This window comes from Carassius auratus, chromosome 17, assembly GCF_003368295.1.
Source record: "Carassius auratus strain Wakin chromosome 17, ASM336829v1, whole genome shotgun sequence".
In the NCBI taxonomy this organism is placed as follows: Eukaryota; Metazoa; Chordata; class Actinopteri; order Cypriniformes; family Cyprinidae; genus Carassius; species Carassius auratus.
Window position 1 is genome coordinate 16,384,724 of NC_039259.1, and position 18,921 is coordinate 16,403,644.

The following is an 18,921-nucleotide window of genomic DNA, read 5'->3' on the forward strand; positions in this document are numbered from 1 at the left end:
AGAGCAAGAGTGAAAAATCTCTAGAGGTATGAATTCATCAATAATGAATGATTAATTAGCTTTTTTTTTCTTTATAAATGCTGTATATTTTACAGCAACAGAAGAATTTATATCTAAATTAATAACATATATTGGTCAAAAAATGCCAAATAAATGCTTATGACATTTTGGAATGAAACATAACTTTTAGACCACAAACAGTTCATTTGCAATCACTGATGTGCGACAGAAATTAACGATGTCACCTGATCGGGTTTTTTAACTAATAAGAATGACTGGAGCTTATTGTCACTTAGGGTTAAGGAGATGTCACATCCAATAACTATACCACCCAGTCAAACAAATGTGTGTTTTATCTATATTCCCAAAGGCCATATTTTAACTGAAATGAGAACCGTTTTCTCAAGATAAAATTATCCTGTTTTAAAAGGATAAGTTTATGTTTTACAATATTTGTTGGCCAAAACAGTGATTTGATATTCATGGTGACAACTAGCCCCTGTCAGCTTTACTATGCTGCAGAACACAATGAGTTTAAATGAGTTTTCAAAGAGCAGCAAGTGTCAGGCAGGTATGAATCTTTTTATTAATATCATATGAAATCATATCATATCCTTTCATCTCCGGAAAGAACCAGGATAAAGTTTATTAGAGGTCAAACCACACTGAAAATACAGTTTCCATATATACTTCAAGTGTGCTTAGTGCCTGGAATGGCGGGGTGGTTAATTTGACCCATCTGTTAAATGATAAACCACAGTTTAATGTTCATTCTGGGTATTTAATTCATTAATCTCTCCTTCAGCAGAGAAGTGAGGTCACACTGAATGCAGGCTGAGACTTTTTTTTTTTTTTTTTTTCATGGATCAGCTTTATGAAGTGTTAATGCAGAGAGGAAATGCAAACTTACCCCAGGCTGCCTTTTAATAGTCATTTCCTGTCTGAAAAGAATTTCGAACACAAGTCCACTATCCTAGACGTAAAGCTCAGGCCTCTCTTGCATGTGCACATGAATCAATCAATATAATAGATACTCGACTCACATTGTACAACGAGAGCAGGGGGTTATGAGCACATCTTGCTCTAGGGTGAAAAGAACTGACAGAAAGCAAACTGGTAAACGGCAAGACTCGGGTTATACAAGACTGTCTTTGTGCGCCGTGTGAAAACGCAATGTCTTTTCTACCTTCAAGCCAATTGGGAAAGATGTTTTTATTAAAGTAGCCTCCGGGGTTGAGGCAGACATGGGAGGGCTACTGTTTCTGAAGTCTTTGCTCTCACACAAAAACTGACACTTACTAATCAATATGCCACGCTCAGAGAAATCTCATTGGAGTTCAGTGGCCTTGGTGCTATAATTGATAAGCCTGATAAGCTCAGGGCTCTTCCTCTCCTCAAGCCCAAGCAGACACCAATTCCACAAATGGTGCCAAATTCTTGAGCCCCGCTTGGAAGTTCATGTTGGAGTTTCATAGCATTGTGCCGTATGACTCTGGTGCGGAAAGCTCTCAGATGTCCAGTGCTCTAATTGAGGTTAAGTTGAAACTGTAAACCATAATCTGTTTTAAAGTATATTGCAAATGCCTTGGTAGATGCTGTGAAAGCTATATTCAGAATTTAATGAAGAAACACCAGATAATATTTCACAAAAACCACCAGAACACACACATGCAGCTTGAAAGTAGAAATAGATTTAATAACGTGCCTGCATGTTGCTGAGTACAACCATTTTTTAGATCTTGGCCCTACAAAACATGTTGTGCAGCACCGAGATCTGATTGTAAACATCTGAAGCTCGTAAAAGAAAAGATATGTATCCGATCTGCTTTTTTTTTTAGTTAATAACATTAATACAGTTGGTATCAAGATGTACAGTACCACTGGTACATTTGGTACAAGTTGGTTATCAAGTGTCAACAGGAATTCTAGGGGGATGTGATCTTTGAGGCTTACATGAGGCTAATGAAGAGTTTTTGACACAAGCCATCTGAGAGATGCCAGAAGTGGAATATATCCATATAGGCACTCTACCCTTGAGTTTCACTTGCTGCACACAAAAAATATTTCTGCCCTTGATAAAAAACAGGTACATGTGAGTAAAGTTTTAAACAAGAAATATTAATTGAGATTTTAAGATATAAAGGCATAACTAAAAAAAAAAAAAAAAAAAAAAGCATCCCATTTGCTTTCTTTCAGTCAAAAGTAATGCTTAGTGAGGGTGGGAAATCAGACTTAATGCATCATGTGCTTTTCGACTCTTCAGCTTCGGTGCCCTGATGCCCTGCTCTTGTTGTGGTGGCACCTCGGCTCCAGTATATTCAGCTCAAAGCATCCTCAGACCACATGTGTGTGTGGTATTAATCTTGGTAGGGGCTGATTGGTTTATTCTCCAAGGTCTCTGTGCCCATCCATATGGCACGTCCTATAAAACTGTTTGTGAGGAGAGGAGATAACACATGGTACATTGATGCTGTTGAGGCATGCCAAGAGAATCAGATTGTAACATGGTGGTATGCTGCTGGAAGAAAAATATAGAGAAAGAACAACATAAAGGCATGATGACAGTGATCGTCTCTGCTAGGATCTGGGCAGGATTCCATCCTTACCATGTCACTCTTCTCACAAGTGGCCTTGCTGTTTTGCCTCCTCTGTTTCTGTTGGCCCCCTTTGTGGAGAGTCAGGAATTCTGGCTCCAGGAACTTAGTTGTTGCGAACTGCTTTGTGGCACAGGAAAGTATTCTTTAAAATGTCTTCTCGTGTTAACCTGTAGCACTCATTGTGAAATCACAGCAATCTTTTTCGTCTCAGCTGGTGGGTGAGCAGTTTCACCAATGTGAGGAAAGTGATTAATACAAACTGCAACGCTGAGTGAGGAGCTTATCTTGGCGTGACTTTTTCTCAGAGGTTTGATTATAGAATGATTGATTGGAATGATATGAAAGATCTCTGGAAGGCGCACAAAGTGAGGAAACACTCGAGATCCTTCATTGCGCTCGCTAAAGGCGGGCAGAGAAAATTTTGTGGATGGTAACATCTCACTGGTTTTCACACGGCTGTAAAAAATAGACAGTAGTTCCCAACTGCACTCCGACTGTGCAATTCCTAGCTGACACATTCACTCTGTTCCAAATCCTAAGTTCATGTTTACTCTCTTCTAAAGGCCCTTTAAATGAGACATGAATATTTGGCAGAATGAAGATTTCAAACAAGAGCATGATTTTAAATAGTAATTGCTATGGAAAATTCACACATAGATAACCCTGTACTTGGGTTTCTCCATTCAGTGATGAAAACTTTATGTGGTAACCAATAAGATTTCAGCTTTGGGTCAGTATCAGTGTTTTTAATGGCAAGATACAGCCAGTCAAACTCCAAACATTCAAGACGGGGAGTAAAATGGTCAAATGTATTTTTGACCAGTACATTCATTTCTACAACAAAACTTAGTTGACGATGTTTAAGCTATGTTAAAGTAGCCTACACATTGTCAGTAAATAAATGAATGTAAGTCTCATTAAAGTCAAGTAACTTAAACATAGTTGTGTAGTAGTAATTGTCATTTTGTGTGAAAGGATTTAAGATTCTTAGTTAATTTCAAATTAGGCATTTTGGTAAAATGGCTCGCGGTTTACGAGTCCGTAAACTAGTAGCCTAACAGCTCTGAATGATTCACTGACTGTAAAATGTAATTTTAAAAAAGAAATTTTTTCAGGTTTGACATCAGGACCACTGAAGCGCAAGAACTGGTTAAGACGTTTTGGACACGTACCAAGCTTTCCTTTTGCGACTGATTTTTAAAGCTGCAGTCCATAAATAATTTTGGTTAAAATGATCCAAAATCAATATTTGAGCAAGTACATAAACACCCTGTGTTCAAAACTATTGCCTTACTTTAGCCTATTTCACAACGGTTAGCTTATAATAATTAGGGATGTGTCGATACAAGGACATCGGTTCAGAACGGTTCACGGGGCAAATTCCAAATCGAATGAACACCGATGGACATCAACAAAAATATGTATATTTTATAAAGTTTTATATATATTAGCTTTTATATAGTATATAGCATATTTTATATTATATATTTTAACTTTTTTAAATATAAAATGTATGTTTATTTGCAACAGTTATGCTAACAACCATAAAAAGACATTTATGACAGTAAAACAGCGACATCTGTGTTGCCACAGGAATATGCCAGCTGAAGATAATGAGGAAATTATGTTGTTCGCTTTCTCAAGTGCATTTCAAATGACTACATAAATGGCATGCATGTGCCCTGCTCACTCCAAAGTCCACACTCCAAGGGGATATGGATGATCACTTCCATTTGGAATTTTCCCCCGCGAACCGTTCTGAATTTATACTCGTATTGGCACATCCATAATAATAATGTTTTCTAATTTGAGTGGTATGGGTAGGTTTTTGCGCAAAATTCGAGCGTGCTGCTGCGTCATTATGCCATGTCTGTAAACTCCATGTCATGTCTGTAAATGTCATGCTTTTTATCCTCAGTTGGTCAGAACAATTGTGACTTGTTAATTACTTGTTCAGATGAAAAAATAAGGTGAAAATTCTTATTTGCGTCATATGTTCCAAGACATGGTGCGAAGTACAGTAAATATCCACTCCGGTGTGGTAACTGACTGCCACACATACTCCTCAAAATATTAGATTAATCTGCGTGGATCCGTGCCGACACACAACCCACGTAAGGAAGATGATTCCGCTAACAGCTGCAATTGCAGATTTCAAACAGAGATGGCGACAAAGAGGCAGAATTTATGGACTGCAGCTTTAAATAATTTCCAAACATTTTATTATATGATGCATGGTGACTGCTTCTGTTTGTAGCTGTGCTTCTGAAACAGCGTTCGATCATGTCTGGAGAACGCTTGTTAATCGGTAGATAATCTCAAACTTATTTCCATCTATCAAACTGTCCTGAACAAATTTCAATGGAAATTTTAAAATACTGAATTGAAATAGAAAATCTTTTCGTTTGGACGTTAATAATTGTGTACAAATCATTAAAGAAGCATCCATTCCATCCCTCCTCCCCACCCTCGGTAATGATGAACTTCATTAGAGCGCAATGGTGAAGTTTATCGTCTGGAGCAGAGGACATCTGTTTTGCCTGTGGGAGAGACACAAGCAGTGAAGTGAGACAAGGCAGGCCACGCATGATCAGTAGAGAGAGGCTTTGATCAGACAGACCCAACTCCCCTCTCTCCTCTTCTGCGTCAGAAGGGAACATTGGGACCATCAAACCAAGTCTCTAGCTGAAGAAGAGCAGGAATACCACATGTTGAAATCCATCAAGGTGATTCGAATCTGTGAGGATCTGAGATGGAGATTTAAAAATAATGGAGTTATAGTGTTGGTTATGGAGAATGCTTGCAGAATGATGTGGCCATGATGAGGACATATGTGTCTCTTGCTTTCTGATTTATGCTTGTGTATGTTGCTGTTCTTTTGAAGTCTCTGGTGGCTTATAGACAGGGCCTCCACAAAAACTCTTTGAAGCGCAGCATGACCCAAAATGTAAAGTCTAAACTGAGTTTCATCTGGTGCTTATTGCATGTTGGAGAGTGCATGCAGCTAAAGACAACATGAACATTTATACTATTTACTTACAACATTTAAATGAACTCAGTCTTGTTCTTCTCAATTAATCAGTGTGCATTATTTTAAAGAAAAAGAAAACAATGTTGTTTTACACAATTTGGGCAAAATGAATATTAGCCAATAATACTTTTTAATCCACACACACAATATATATATATATATATATATATATATATATATATATAAATTAATCTTAAAGAAACAACATAAAGACAGTATTTATTTATTATTATCTAGAATGCTACTATTTAAGGTCAATTTTGGGAATATTACTGTAATTAGTCTGCTGATGTGTCTTGAAGAAATCAAGTCATTCATTAATTACTGATCATAAAATAATTATTATAGTAATATCTTATCTTTACTCAAAAAAAAGAAGAAAAAAAAGAAAAATTAAACTAAAATAAAGAAATACTTGGAAATCACTAAACTTTTTTTTTTAAAGGTAACCATCATCTGCCTTGAGTCTTATTGACATCATAAGTAGCAAACTGCAAATTTCTCTAGAGTATTGTCATAGTTTGTGGACAACAGGAAGCCTTTCTTTGTACCGCAACAGACTGTATGTCTCCGTAGTAAAGTAAACCAGATGAAAGAGATACATATCCCTTAATGTGTAATCATTAACCTGCATACACTGTCCCGACTCCTGAGTCTTCCTCCAGGAATTCACAGTCCCTCTGCATCCGTTGAACGCAGCATTACCCGTAATGTCAAACAGCTGTCAAGAGAGTGAGCCATGATGTTTGTCTGCTATCTGTTTTGTTGCTAATGGTAACCCAGTGAAGCATCGATTGACAGATATGCAGCATGGAAATCAAAGAACTCAAAGATTGCTTTTTGTATATACAAAACCTTAAAAGAGACTGACAGAGTCTTCGAAATGTCTGGGAAACAGGCTTTTCCTAAATCATTAAAGCAAAAGAAGGCTCTTAAATTATTGCCATGATTTCTACTAATGCTGTTCCAAAATCCACCTGATATGCTGTCATGCATTAGACATTTCACTCCAGATGGCTTTATTTGAAACCCAGACATATTTTTTCATATGGGCCATAAGGTCACAGCTGTATAGATTTGATATGGTGTTAAACTAAGACAGATCCTCCAACCATCTTTACATGCATGACGAAATTTCTCAGAAGTATTTATCTTTGAGCCTTTCTGGGGGCTTTATACATAAGGAATCCTTGCACTTTCATCTAAATAAAGCAGGTTAGATCACAAGATGTTCCTTTCATAGGATACTATGTGTGGACTTTCCAGGTCAGAGGTCACGGTGACTCCAAAGATGTCAGACAGTCACTGCAGGACATTCAGCGGCAGAACCAATTGAGGAGTGAGCCGCCTTTGCCTCGCCGCCATAAGAGGAGATGGTCACAGATTCGCTCAGAGGGAGTCCTTCCCAAACTTGCTCCACAGGAAGAAGAAGAACCGTTCATTTTAGACCTGAAGAACTTCCCGGACCTGGCCAACGCAGACCTGGGCTCCCAGAACCCAAACATTCAAGTAAGAGCAGGCCCAGTCTCACCTTATTGTCATTTTGATTGCTTCAGAATCATGTTTCGTTCTGTATATACATGCTTTTAAAGAAGTAATACAGTGTTTACAGGCTCTTGGACCACAAGAAAATGAGGTAAATGAACTGAATCAGTCATCTTGTGTCTTGGGTTTCTTTCATTGTGTATCAGTATATCTTGGCATTAGTTCTTCTATAGACAGTTGTTAATATTATGAGGGTAGTTTGTTATTCCAGATATGTTTAACATCTCACCGTTCCCAAAACCTTGTCATTTCTTTCCTTAGGGTGAACTAAATCATTGTATAATGAGTTGGGTAATGGATTGATTTTACTTGGCAACAGTTTGTGGTGGATGTAATTAACCTATGCACTCATTGTTTCACTGTTATTGCTGCTGTGATTGCAGTCGGGACTTCAGGTTTCTGCGCTGTTGCTAGTCATGTCACAGCTGCTTCTAAACCGGAGAGGCCTCTTAAATTACCCCAAGCGAGACCTTTATTCTGGTGTAGCTCACTTCAGCCATGCCGCTCAAACTCCTGCACAGTGTCCCAAAATGAAATCCCGAGAAAATCCAAAAGGTGAAAGGCCACAGTATTATTTTAACAGGCCCTTTTAATGCTCCCTCCAAGAGCAGATCCCAATCTTTAAATGTTTTTACAACACCAGTAAAGAAGGGATTTTTATATTTTTAGTACTGTTATGAAATTGATGTGTGTAAGTGGACTTGAGAGGAAACGAGGTTAGACTTCAGGGAAAAAAATACACAGGAGATCCCTGGTAAGCAAATTGACCTTTATAATAGGGAAAATTCAAGAGTCTTCCAAGTGGGACAGGTCCATCTTCCATACTTTTTGGAAAAAGCTATTTTGTTTTAATGCCTCTCCAATATGTTTGCTGCCAATGTAAATGTATGAGTTACTGCCTTTAGCAGGTATTGTGGTGAACGTTATGATTTTAAGATGTCAGTTTGAACTGAACACTTTCTTACATCTTTGGCATATCTCATGTTATCTTCTTTTGCCATGACTCATTCCTAGTGTCAACAAATTTGATAAGACCTTAACAAAGAAATGCATTAGAGATTTCTTAAACATCTATGTTGCCATTAAACTTAAATTTGCCATTTAATGGACCTCTAGTGATCTAAACCATGGACCTTTTTTGTCTTTGATAGTGACGTCTTGTGTTCTTTTGACGTAGAATTCAGTCATGATGATTAGTTCAAGGAGGTGGAGGCCGACTGTTGTAAACAGTGCAGTTACAGTAGCATAATCACCCACTCTAAACTGCTCCGTGTCTTTATAAGCAGCTGCAGCAGCCATCAGATTGTTACGCTGTAAGGGAAATAAACAACCAGTCCTTTGTTTTGGCCTGCTGGAACACTTGCTATCGTTTTCTGGTCAGCCTGACTCGGGCACTTCGAGCCCGAGCATGCAAAGAACCAATCTGTCACCTCAAAACATCCTTTGAAATAAACAAACAAGAGAATAGAGAAAATTTTGAATATCCTTTGAACATACATAACATGCACGGCTCTAAAAAAGCACATTGCTCAAGGGGGCGGTTAAGTTACCTTTTAAATGTCTGCGCAATTAAACCCAATATGTTATGTGTTCAGTTAAACATATACTTGGTCAGGCTTGTTTGGGCTGGTTGTCCATCTTGAACTGGTTATCATGTTCCAAACACCAGACAAAACCAAGGTTTTGTAGAACTACAACTTTCTGATATGCATTTTCTGTAGATTAACATACCAACTTATACCTCTCTACTAGGTTACCATTGAGGTCGTGGACAACCCACAGATGGAGATTGAGATGGACCTCGCCAAGGAGAGCAGGAATGACTGGTCCTTGAGCTCAGAAGAGTGGCCAGGCCATAAAAAGCTCTTCTGGCCGCTGTTCTGGGAATACCATGACTCCAATCAAGAGGCTCCTGGACAAGGCAGTATGGAGGAGAACGGAGAGGACCTCAGTTATGAGGGAGAAGATTCCCTGTTGAGTGGTGTGGGTGCAGACTGGAACAGACAGTGGAAGGGCTGGGACTCCATGGACAATTACGGTAAGCACGAGTAGTTTTCGCCAGTGAGAGTTTAGACGCATCCCCAATGCTGTGCAAAAGTGAAGAAACATCCTAATAATCGACCTGAATTAAACTGTATTGATGTTTTTTTTTCTCAAACTGTGTAACTGGAAACCCTGAGTTTTTAGTTTTCATTTTTCTTCAGCCTCGTTATCGGAAGTATCAGCGCTCGTATAGGGGCTTCTTGGAAAGCCGGGGCACAAATGCCTAGCTGATTTCCTCAGCAATGCGGGCCCCAGCCTGCTCTTTAGGTCTTGACATTATGATTTATGCTTTAAGGGTTGCACTTAAGAACTGCTACATAAACACGCCATTTCTGTCGCCACTTCCAGAGCCTTTCTCTTGATGCCTATCAGCGGTAAACAGTGTAAGGTGACCCGGTGTTGCGTGTCCTAATAGATTATCACAACATTAGTTGTGGTACACATGTAATCTCACCACCAGACTGCTTCTTTGTCAGTTAGGCAGATCATTAACTCAAAATGTTTAGATACAGGGAAAACTGTAGTGCTGAAATATCATTTTAATGCGATTTTTATCCTTAAATAGCAGAACACAACCTATCATCAAGTGCTCTGAACCTTTTCAAAGTATGTGGTGAAGAAAAGATCACAGTGAAAGTATTGAATAAGGGATTTCAAGAGGAAACTCAACGTTATGTCTGGTTCACGTTAGTGACACTGGGCTTGAGCATCAGCTTTGTGTGTCTGCTTTGAAGCTGACACTAATACTCTGAAAACGTGGCTATTTGAAACCTAGGCCCTGACGCTTGCTAAGAGCAGCGTTGGGTCTCTTTGCTGGCTAAACAGCTAATATTTGTGTTCAATTAGACAGTAGACTGAAAGAAGGGCTAGCAGGCTTGGGCTGACAAAGAAAGCATTTGCTGTGTTTTAATCTCATGACTGGCGCTTCGCTGTGATTCACACGGCCTAGCCCTTTGAGTCCCCCGGAATTCATGGCAGTTCTCAGGCCTTGGAATGAAAGGGTTTTTTGCCTTTGTTTTGTCTGTCGTTTCCATTTTTCCACACCAAAGTTATATTAACTGCCTGAGGAAATTGTTAAAACATTCAGTCACTCTTTTATGTGTGAGACTTTTAAAAAATTGGCAAACAACATCAAATTGCTGGGAAGTATGATATTTTACTCAAAGCTAATTTTTCTGCCTCTATGAATGAAATAATGACTGTTTCCAAGCAGGTACTGTTTAGACCCAAGTCATGAGAATACTTCTGTTCACTAGTTAAAAATTTTTAATTACAAAATGTTTCTTAAGCACCAAATCAGCACATTAGGTTTCTGAAGCATTAGGTGACACCGAAGACTCAGAATTCTAATACATTTGAAAATATATTTAAATATATGAGTTAAATCTTATTTATTTAACAAATAAAATATATTTATATATAGATAATTATATTGTTTTTAATATTATAATAGATTTAAATTGTACCGTATTTGTGATCAAAGAAATGCAGCCATGATAAGGATAAAATCTTTCAAAAATATATCAATTTTTTTGGTATTGTGTGTTACAGTATATGTTTTCAACATGTTTTATTTTAAGTGTTGAAGTTAAGCAATCCTGTGTTTTATAAGTATCCCTTTAATCTTAGCTAAAACTGTGTTGTGTTTGGTTTTTATATTGGTGCATATACATAAAATCATTCATATCATTCTTCTTTGTGTTTATTAAGTGTAAAACCTGCAGTAAACCTGTATTGATTATTTTTATCAGCCCTGCTTACTATACTAAGTTTCTGCATAGTAATAAGGGATAGCAAAAAGTTTGAACATAAAAGCTTCACAAATATAAGCACTCATTGGATTGTTAAATTAAAACTTGGGAGCTTAAATTATGCTGCAGCGGCTTTAAAACCAGAATCTACTTTTATCCTTTAAACAGCTTTATTTCACAAGGGCATTTCTCTTCTCCATCTGTCATTGACTTTCAGGGTGATCCTCCATTGAGGTTGTGTTCCACCATGTTCTGTCAGCTTCGTTAGAGAGAAAGTACATTGGTGGTGTGTGGTCAAATCCAACACCCAGCTGAAAAAGAAGCAACTGCAGCAAGCTCGCTGCGGTCGTGTCAGCAGTAGAGCCTCGGAGGATGTGGTTATGAAACCGAACTGGCTTCTCTCAGTTGCCCCGGTGGATCCCCAGCTCTAAAATAGCCCTAATGAGTGTACTTAGAGTAGGAGTGCGTTGTGTACAAACAAGCTTGAATGGAAAACAGGGAAGGGCGAATGAGCCGCATTATTAATGATGTGGTCTGCTCCAGAGGCGTACAGTAATGAAGCGCTTTTCTGCAATTATGGTGAGCCACAGAATTACAGGCAGGGCGGGATCGGCAACAGCTCAGTAGAATGTTATAGCTTTAGGTCGTTTTTAGGTCTCTACTGCCCTAATGAAAATTATTTACCACAGTTTTATTATAGTAACTTATTACAATTCCTATGGTATTTTAGTTGAAAGAAAGTTCTCTGATAGCAAATATAAGTAGATCCAGTGTGTGTGGTCTAGATTGCACGTGTTGCTTTTATGGGAAATGAATACATTTTAAAAAAAAGTTGTAGTCATATAATTTCTAAACAATAACTATCGTTTAAATATATTGGGTTAGTAAGATTTAAAACATTTTTTTTTTAAAGAAGGCTCTTTGCACACAAAGTATTTATTTGATCAAATACATTAATATTCAGAAATATTATCACAATTTAAAAAATAACTTTTTATTTTTAATATATTTTACATTTAAATGTTTTATTATTTATTAGTTATTATTATTGCGGTTAATTATTATTTACGTTTTTGCCGTATGATATTTTTATGGAACTGCTAGAAGCAACGTTTTTGTGAATTGTTTTTAAGGATAAATTGAACAAAATGTAGTGCCGTTTATGCTTAAACCAGGAAACCATGGAATAAAGACAAATAAACTTATTTTGAGACATGTTCTATGGAAAAATTGTCTTATTTAAAAAAATGTTGTGTCTAAAATTACGCTTTTTTTAATGGGAAAACACCCAATAAATACCAATTAAACTAAACAATCAAAAAATTAGAAATAACCTTCGTAAGTGGGTATATCATCAGTGTTTTCTGTGACCGTACGAGTGGGCGTCTTCGTCATCAGAATTTGGACTCTGAATTAGCAACAACACTTGGTAACCAACAACAATGCAGCAAAAATACATCAGCAAGGAAACAGTGCACTTATTTCTCTCCCAATCTTCTCTCTCTCTCTCCATCACTACCACCATGGAGTGCTCTGAAACTTTAATCTCTTTAGCATGGTGGTGGAAAGAGAGCATTGTTGGAAAGCGTCTAAGCTATTAGACCTTGCCTTCCTGCTGAAGTGTTTGTATTGGCTCAGTTCTCACAGCTGTAAGCGGCTGACTTTGCCTCTGACATATTTATTACCAAAAAAAAAAAAAAAAGCAAATGTGGGGCCTGCCAGGAGAGCCCACATTTTGTTCATTACAGAGATTATATTTTACAAAGAAATACGCAATATTCATTTAGTTGCGCATCATTAGCTTTCTTAGGCAAACAACAGAGAGATGCACTTACCATCTTGGTTGTTTTTGGATTTCTTTGTAGTTGGACACTACACAGAGTTCAGATGCAAGCAGACTGAAGTTGAACGGTGAAGATTTCACTTTCAGAAGCTTGTTATATAGAGTAAAGAAATTCCTTTAGCATTATTCTCAACTCATTTGTGGTCTGACCTGCATTGCATAACATTCCCACATGCTGTGTGAGGAATTCATTAGCCTCGATTTATAGGTCATCCTTTTTATCACAGAATTCCTACACTCTTTCATTTTTCATCTACAGAATATGAGGAGGAAGAATGGAGTGACTGGTCACCATGCAGCGTCACCTGTGGACACGGGAATCAAAAGAGGATTCGTTCATGTGGCTACGCCTGCACTGCTACAGAATCACGGACATGTGATTTACAGCGTTGTCCCGGTGAGACCGTCAGTACTGTCACTTAAACTCAGGCCTATGCAACCCCACAGTGCACTTCACTACTCACTATTGATCTTGATCTTAATTCCATCCGGCTCCTAATTATGCTCATAGTGATGGAAAACTTCTCTAATGCCTCTCATTCATCTCTGTCAGGCATGCAGAAGTCGAACAAACACCAGGGACACCAGACTCGTGTTAGAAAAGGAGCAGTCTGGCCTTCTGTGTGTGTACTGTATACACTATGAAACCGCTCTTTGAGAGCAGCAGGCGTTTACTTGGCTTCAGTATGACAGCTCAATGAGGGCTTTCAGTTTAAAGGCCCCTGATACAGGGCGGTCTGCAACCTGCCATGCACAAATGGCCAATACAGACAAAATCAGTTCACTTAAAAACTCAAACACACCATGAGAGACTTTACAGTGCTAAATCTGCATAAACACCATATAACAACTTAATTTGAACATTTTGAGCTGCTGAAAATAACAGTTCTTGGATAATAGGAGAAATATTTTAAGAAGCCCTCTAAATATATATATAATATATATATATATATAAATTCAGAAATAAATTGGTAATTGAAAAAAAAATTCTGTTTGATACATTGCTAAAAATACACAGCTAATTTTGAATGGCAAAATAAAAAGAATTTTTTTTTTTTTTTTTTTTTAAGACAGATGATTTAGTTTTTAGAGCAGGGGATAAAATTGCATACTTCAGTTCCCTTGATCTGGACCAGTTTAAACTGGTTATTGTTGCTGGCAGATCAGCTTAACTATATATATATATATATATATATATATATAATTTTTTTTCTTTATATTACATCTACAGATGACATAATTCCTGTGACAGAACCGACTCCTCATGAAGTAGCAAACAGCACCGAGCTTCTTGGTACAGGTTGGTTGTTGTTGTTGTTTTTTTTTTTTTAAATGTATTTCTGTGGTGTGGTCATTCAGCAATTCAGTGTGCTGCCGTTTTCATTTTTATATGTGGTTAGTGGTGACCAAATGTCCTTTTTTTCAGCAATGTTCTGGTTTGGAGTCTAAACATTTTTGGGTTTTGTCTTCCTACTGATGTGCTCTCTAAAATCTTCATACAGTATGTGTATGCGTATTTGCATCATTTTAACTGTTCGCTGTGGATCCCACCTTCTCCCACACAGTGACTAGACAATTATGAACCATGCCTGCACACAATTGGTCAAACTACTTTTCAGTCAGCACTTTCTGCAAGTATGAAAACAAGAGAGAGAGAGAGAGAGAGAGAGAGAGAGAGAAAGAGAGAAAAGCCAAAATCTGGACATTTCAGGCATTTCAGAAGAAACGAAGGTGGTATTTGCTTAAGATGTGTCCAGAAAACCACTACAGTACCAAGTTACACTGTTCAAAAACTGTTAGGAAAAAGGTAACTTTTGATACTTTTTTGTAACGGTGTAACTAATGCCATTTATATTACATCTGCAACATTATACTGGACTACTGAATCTCTTAATAAAGGCTTCAGTTAATTGCCTTTCAAGCTCCTAGTGTTTTCTTTTATTAGTTGAAATGTTTATTGATTTGTTTTAGCTTTCATTTAACTTAACGTCTAGTTCAAAACCCATTTAATCAGCGTGGTTGTAGAAACTTCTCCTCTGAGACTGCAGCAGGAGGAACTCTGTGGGAGTCCTGTTAGACTGTAAAAGATCTGACGTTCAAATTTTTCACAAATGCTCCACGGAGAGCGTTACTGAGACCACAAAGTAAAGAGTCCTCTTCCAAAACTCCCACTATTTGCTTTGGAGTTTTTTGTTGGTCTCTTAACTTTTGGCATTGAACACTAAATGTAACAGCTCTTTTCATTTAACCGCAATAATAATGAAAGTGGTTTAAAAACATAACAGGATAAAGTGTTTTTTTTTTATCTCTTCACAATGGAACATAAATGTTAATAACATCTATGTTTCAGCATGACTGCTGCCTGCAGCACATATTTTTATGTATCTTTATGTTTTGGCAGCAGACCGAGACAACCCCCAAAGCGTGTTAGGCCATGGTTCTCAATATGACCGTATTTTCTTTTGGCATTAAATAATATATAATTTTTATTAACAAAAGTTATATCTAAAAGTATTTTGTAAAAATTACAGAATGATTATTTTTCCCCCACAAATAAATGGATCTGATTACCTTGTAGATGTTGACAGCTGTGAGAAGTGGCTGAATTGCAAGAACGACTTCCTCCAGAAATACCTACACCAGGTCTTGACTGAATTACCCAACTGCCCTTGCGTCTACCCATCCGAGGTGGTCTACAGCGCTGTCAACATTTTGGATAGGAAGCTGCAAAAGACCTTTCGCTGGAGAGATGCCAGCAGCCCCAAGGAGAGGCTGGACATCTACAAGCCCTCTGCAAAGTTCTGCGTTCGCTCGATGCTCTCCTTCGACAGCACCACGTTGGCTGCACAGCATTGCTGCTATGACGATCACATGAAGCTCATCACTCGAGGCAAAGGGGCCGGAGCCCCAAACCTCATCAGTACCGAGTTCTCCCCGGAGCTTCATTACAAAGTGGACGTTCTCCCATGGATCCTGTGTAAAGGAGACTGGAGCCGTTTTCATTCGGTACGGCCTCCCAATAACGGTCTACAGTGTGTTGAGAACCCTCAGGAAGACGTCTACATGAATGAACTTGAGGAGGCCAGGGAGTACTGATCCAGATCATGGATTTCACATCAAATCAACCAGTGTTTGCTTAATTCTGCAGAGTCCTGTGGTACAGTATGGGCATCTCACTAGTCTTGAAGTCAAGAAAAGCCTGCTCCTTTCGGATTGGGCGACTCTTTCACAGATCTAGACTATTTAGCGCTCTAGAACTCTAGAGAGATTCTTCTGGAAACTAAAACTTAGATACTGTCACAAACTGTTTCGTACAGCTCAACTGCAACAACATTGGTTTAAGATGTTGGTCCAATGCCCAGATTGGAAGATCGTGATGCAATTTGTCTGTCTTCAGTGATGTGCTCCAAACAAAGTTCAGTAACAGTTCTTCAATGGCATTCTCTGGAACAAGTTGACTGTATTTTCATTGGAAACACGTTCGGTTTTTTTTTAAGTGTCCTCAAAGACTCTGGTCCACCATTAAAGGAATTCCAGTAAAGCTGCTAGAATTGTGAGATATTCAAAAATGCAACAGAATGCCGATTTTGTTGCCTTTAGACCTGAAGCTCAATCCTGGCCTCGCTCCAGTCTGTGCGAGATCAGTCCAAACAAATCAAACACAAGCTCTCTAAAAAGTTCTTCTTTTTAGACTTTGTATATTGTTACTCCCAAATATACACTGACCTTGTGTCATTGAATAGATTATTATGCATAATCATTTGGCCTTTGGCATATACTTTTTTTGCAGAGAAATAAATTAAGGAATCTGAGAAGCGAAAGGGAACCTTTTTTGAACTTGCCTTTGAGAAGGCGTCCCTCAGCAATGGGAGACTTGTTTTTTTTTTTAAATCTGCAGTATGCCATTCTCTTTTCTTTTTTGCTTTTTAAAACAACTCAGCTTTGTACTGAATGCAATATGAGATCGCCGCCTAACACCAGTGCAAGGGGACTGTTGGAGCTTGGTTGATGGATTGAAGTCTTCCTCTTAAAGTGAGGTGAAAGTAACACTTGTCATAAACTAACATCTCTTTAAATACAATGGCTCTTTCAATGTCTCGGTTCATCCTTGAGTCCCAATCAAATCCTAGAGGCTTGCATGGGATGTAGTTTGAAGGACCTAAGCCGCCCTTTTCAGGACAAATGTTATCATGATATTTTTGTTAGATTTGACATGGAATGCTGGAGATTTGATTTCTAAATTCCTGCTGACAGACAACTGTTCCATGTAGCAATAAACATCCACCTTTGATAATATCATATACTGTGCTTAAAATCACAATGTAGTCCTATGAAAACTCAGTTCAGACTTTTTACTAGATAAATTAAAAAGAGTAGATTATGTTGCATGGATTACTACTGCAGATGCACATTGAGTAATGTTGAGCCTGTAACTAAAAGGTCCTTGGTTTAAATCCCAGGTTAGTTACAGCAAGGTAAAAACTTCTGAGGTTCTTCAATATAGCTGTGATTCTGAGAAAGGAAATTTTGATACAAAATAATGTATGGTTCATGGTTCATCTTAAGATCTACATTCCTCGAGAGTTTAGTTATATCTCTAAATAAACTTCTAAACCTGAAAAGAATAATCAAGGTATTTGCCTTTGCTTGAAAAATACAGACAGGTTGAAAGTAACATTAATCTCTGCAGGAGAAGATCTCCAAATGTAGGAATGAGCCAAGTGCACATTAGCATTGCTTATGATCCCTGTCAGATCTAAGCAAAACCGTGAAGATGTTTTCACTGAGATAACAATAAATACCAGCCATGAAAATGTCATTCAGTCCAGCTGTGAAAATGTTGGAAGCATTCAAATATCCTGCTCTTAGTGATAGTGTATTTACCTTAAATATTACAGACATGGATTTTATGATCTTTGTGGTATGTGCATAGGTTCTGTCCAACCTAGGCTCATTAGAAATACGTGCCTCTTCCTACATTTTTGCCAAACTTAAAAAAATGTATTTAAGTTCTTTGCAGTTTCCAGCTGAAATGAACAATGGTAGCAGTAAAACACCAACAACTTTTATTCCTTTTCACAAAAATAATGATTATTATGAGAGGCAGATTATCGATTCATATGAGCTTGATTCCTTAGAGGATACTGTGTCATGATGACCTAAAACACTTCTACCATAGCAAATGATTTGTAAATGAATATATTTTGACATTTGCATCACATAATCAGCACCATTTGTATGGCTTTTTTGATGTAGTAAACTTGCTTGGTTGCTCACCTGGTACTGCATTGAACTTGCCATGTGGAGGGTCCTGGCACAAGTCATGAATATACCAAAATGGCATGGTTGCTCCAGAAAATGTGTTTTTATTTTACAGTTGCTTTTGTTAACACTATTGGTTAGGTTTAGGGTTTAGGTGATGTGTTGTTTAACCTATATTGCCACTCTCCATACATTTCATTTCCAAACTGCCACAGTATGTATGTACGTACAACACCCAAAGCAATAAAATGTTGAAAAATGTACACTGTTTGATGCCACTCGATGGACATTTCGTTTTGAAGGTTTAGTGCAACATGTAAGAAACAATGCAATATTTTGCAGAAATATCACGGCTGTTTGTCCAGTGAGCCTGGGTTGGTTCTGTCAAAGTAAACTGCAGTGTCTGCACACCCAAGTTTTGATATCGTGTGTTATATTTGGTGAATAAACTGATGAATGTGGGTATTTGGTTGACAAAAATTTTAAATTTGGTATCTTTTTCTAATTTACAATACTGGTTTTTGAAGATTTTAGGTTTTAGAAGTATATTTGATGGTAAGATTTCACCTTTCAGAGCTTCAAAAAGAAAGGCACTTTATTTAAATATTGATATTGGAATATATATGTGTATATATAATCATATATTGAATTATGCTTGTACAATTTAATGACTTTATAAAAAATGATATTGTAAAGGGACAAATGCTGTTGTTTAAGGATATTGTATGTAATGTAAAATTTTGGCATGTCATTTTTTACTTCAGATTTATCGTTGTACAGTATTTATTGCTTTAGATTTTGTAACTCATTGCTATGAAGTGGATAATCAAATAATTCTCTGCACTATAT

General features: G+C 37.6%; 1 protein-coding gene across 2 annotated transcripts in view; it reads left to right on the plus strand.

Moving 5' to 3' along the window:
* The window catches only part of ism2a (isthmin 2a), a 20,516-nt gene extending 1,595 nt beyond the window's left edge, over window positions 1–18,921 (plus strand). Inside the window, exons 1-6 of one of the 2 annotated variants that reach the window (XM_026286089.1) lie at window positions 1–26; window positions 6,895–7,137; window positions 8,926–9,211; window positions 13,070–13,207; window positions 14,042–14,110; window positions 15,389–18,921. The exon at window positions 1–26 is cut by the window's left edge and continues 734 nt beyond it. In XM_026286089.1, the coding sequence (XP_026141874.1) occupies window positions 1–26; window positions 6,895–7,137; window positions 8,926–9,211; window positions 13,070–13,207; window positions 14,042–14,110; window positions 15,389–15,906 (1,280 nt within the window). In that variant the 3' untranslated portion in view covers window positions 15,907–18,921. The remainder of the gene's footprint in view (window positions 27–6,894; window positions 7,138–8,925; window positions 9,212–13,069; window positions 13,208–14,041; window positions 14,111–15,388) is intronic. The other variant, XM_026286090.1, reaches the window with a different exon arrangement.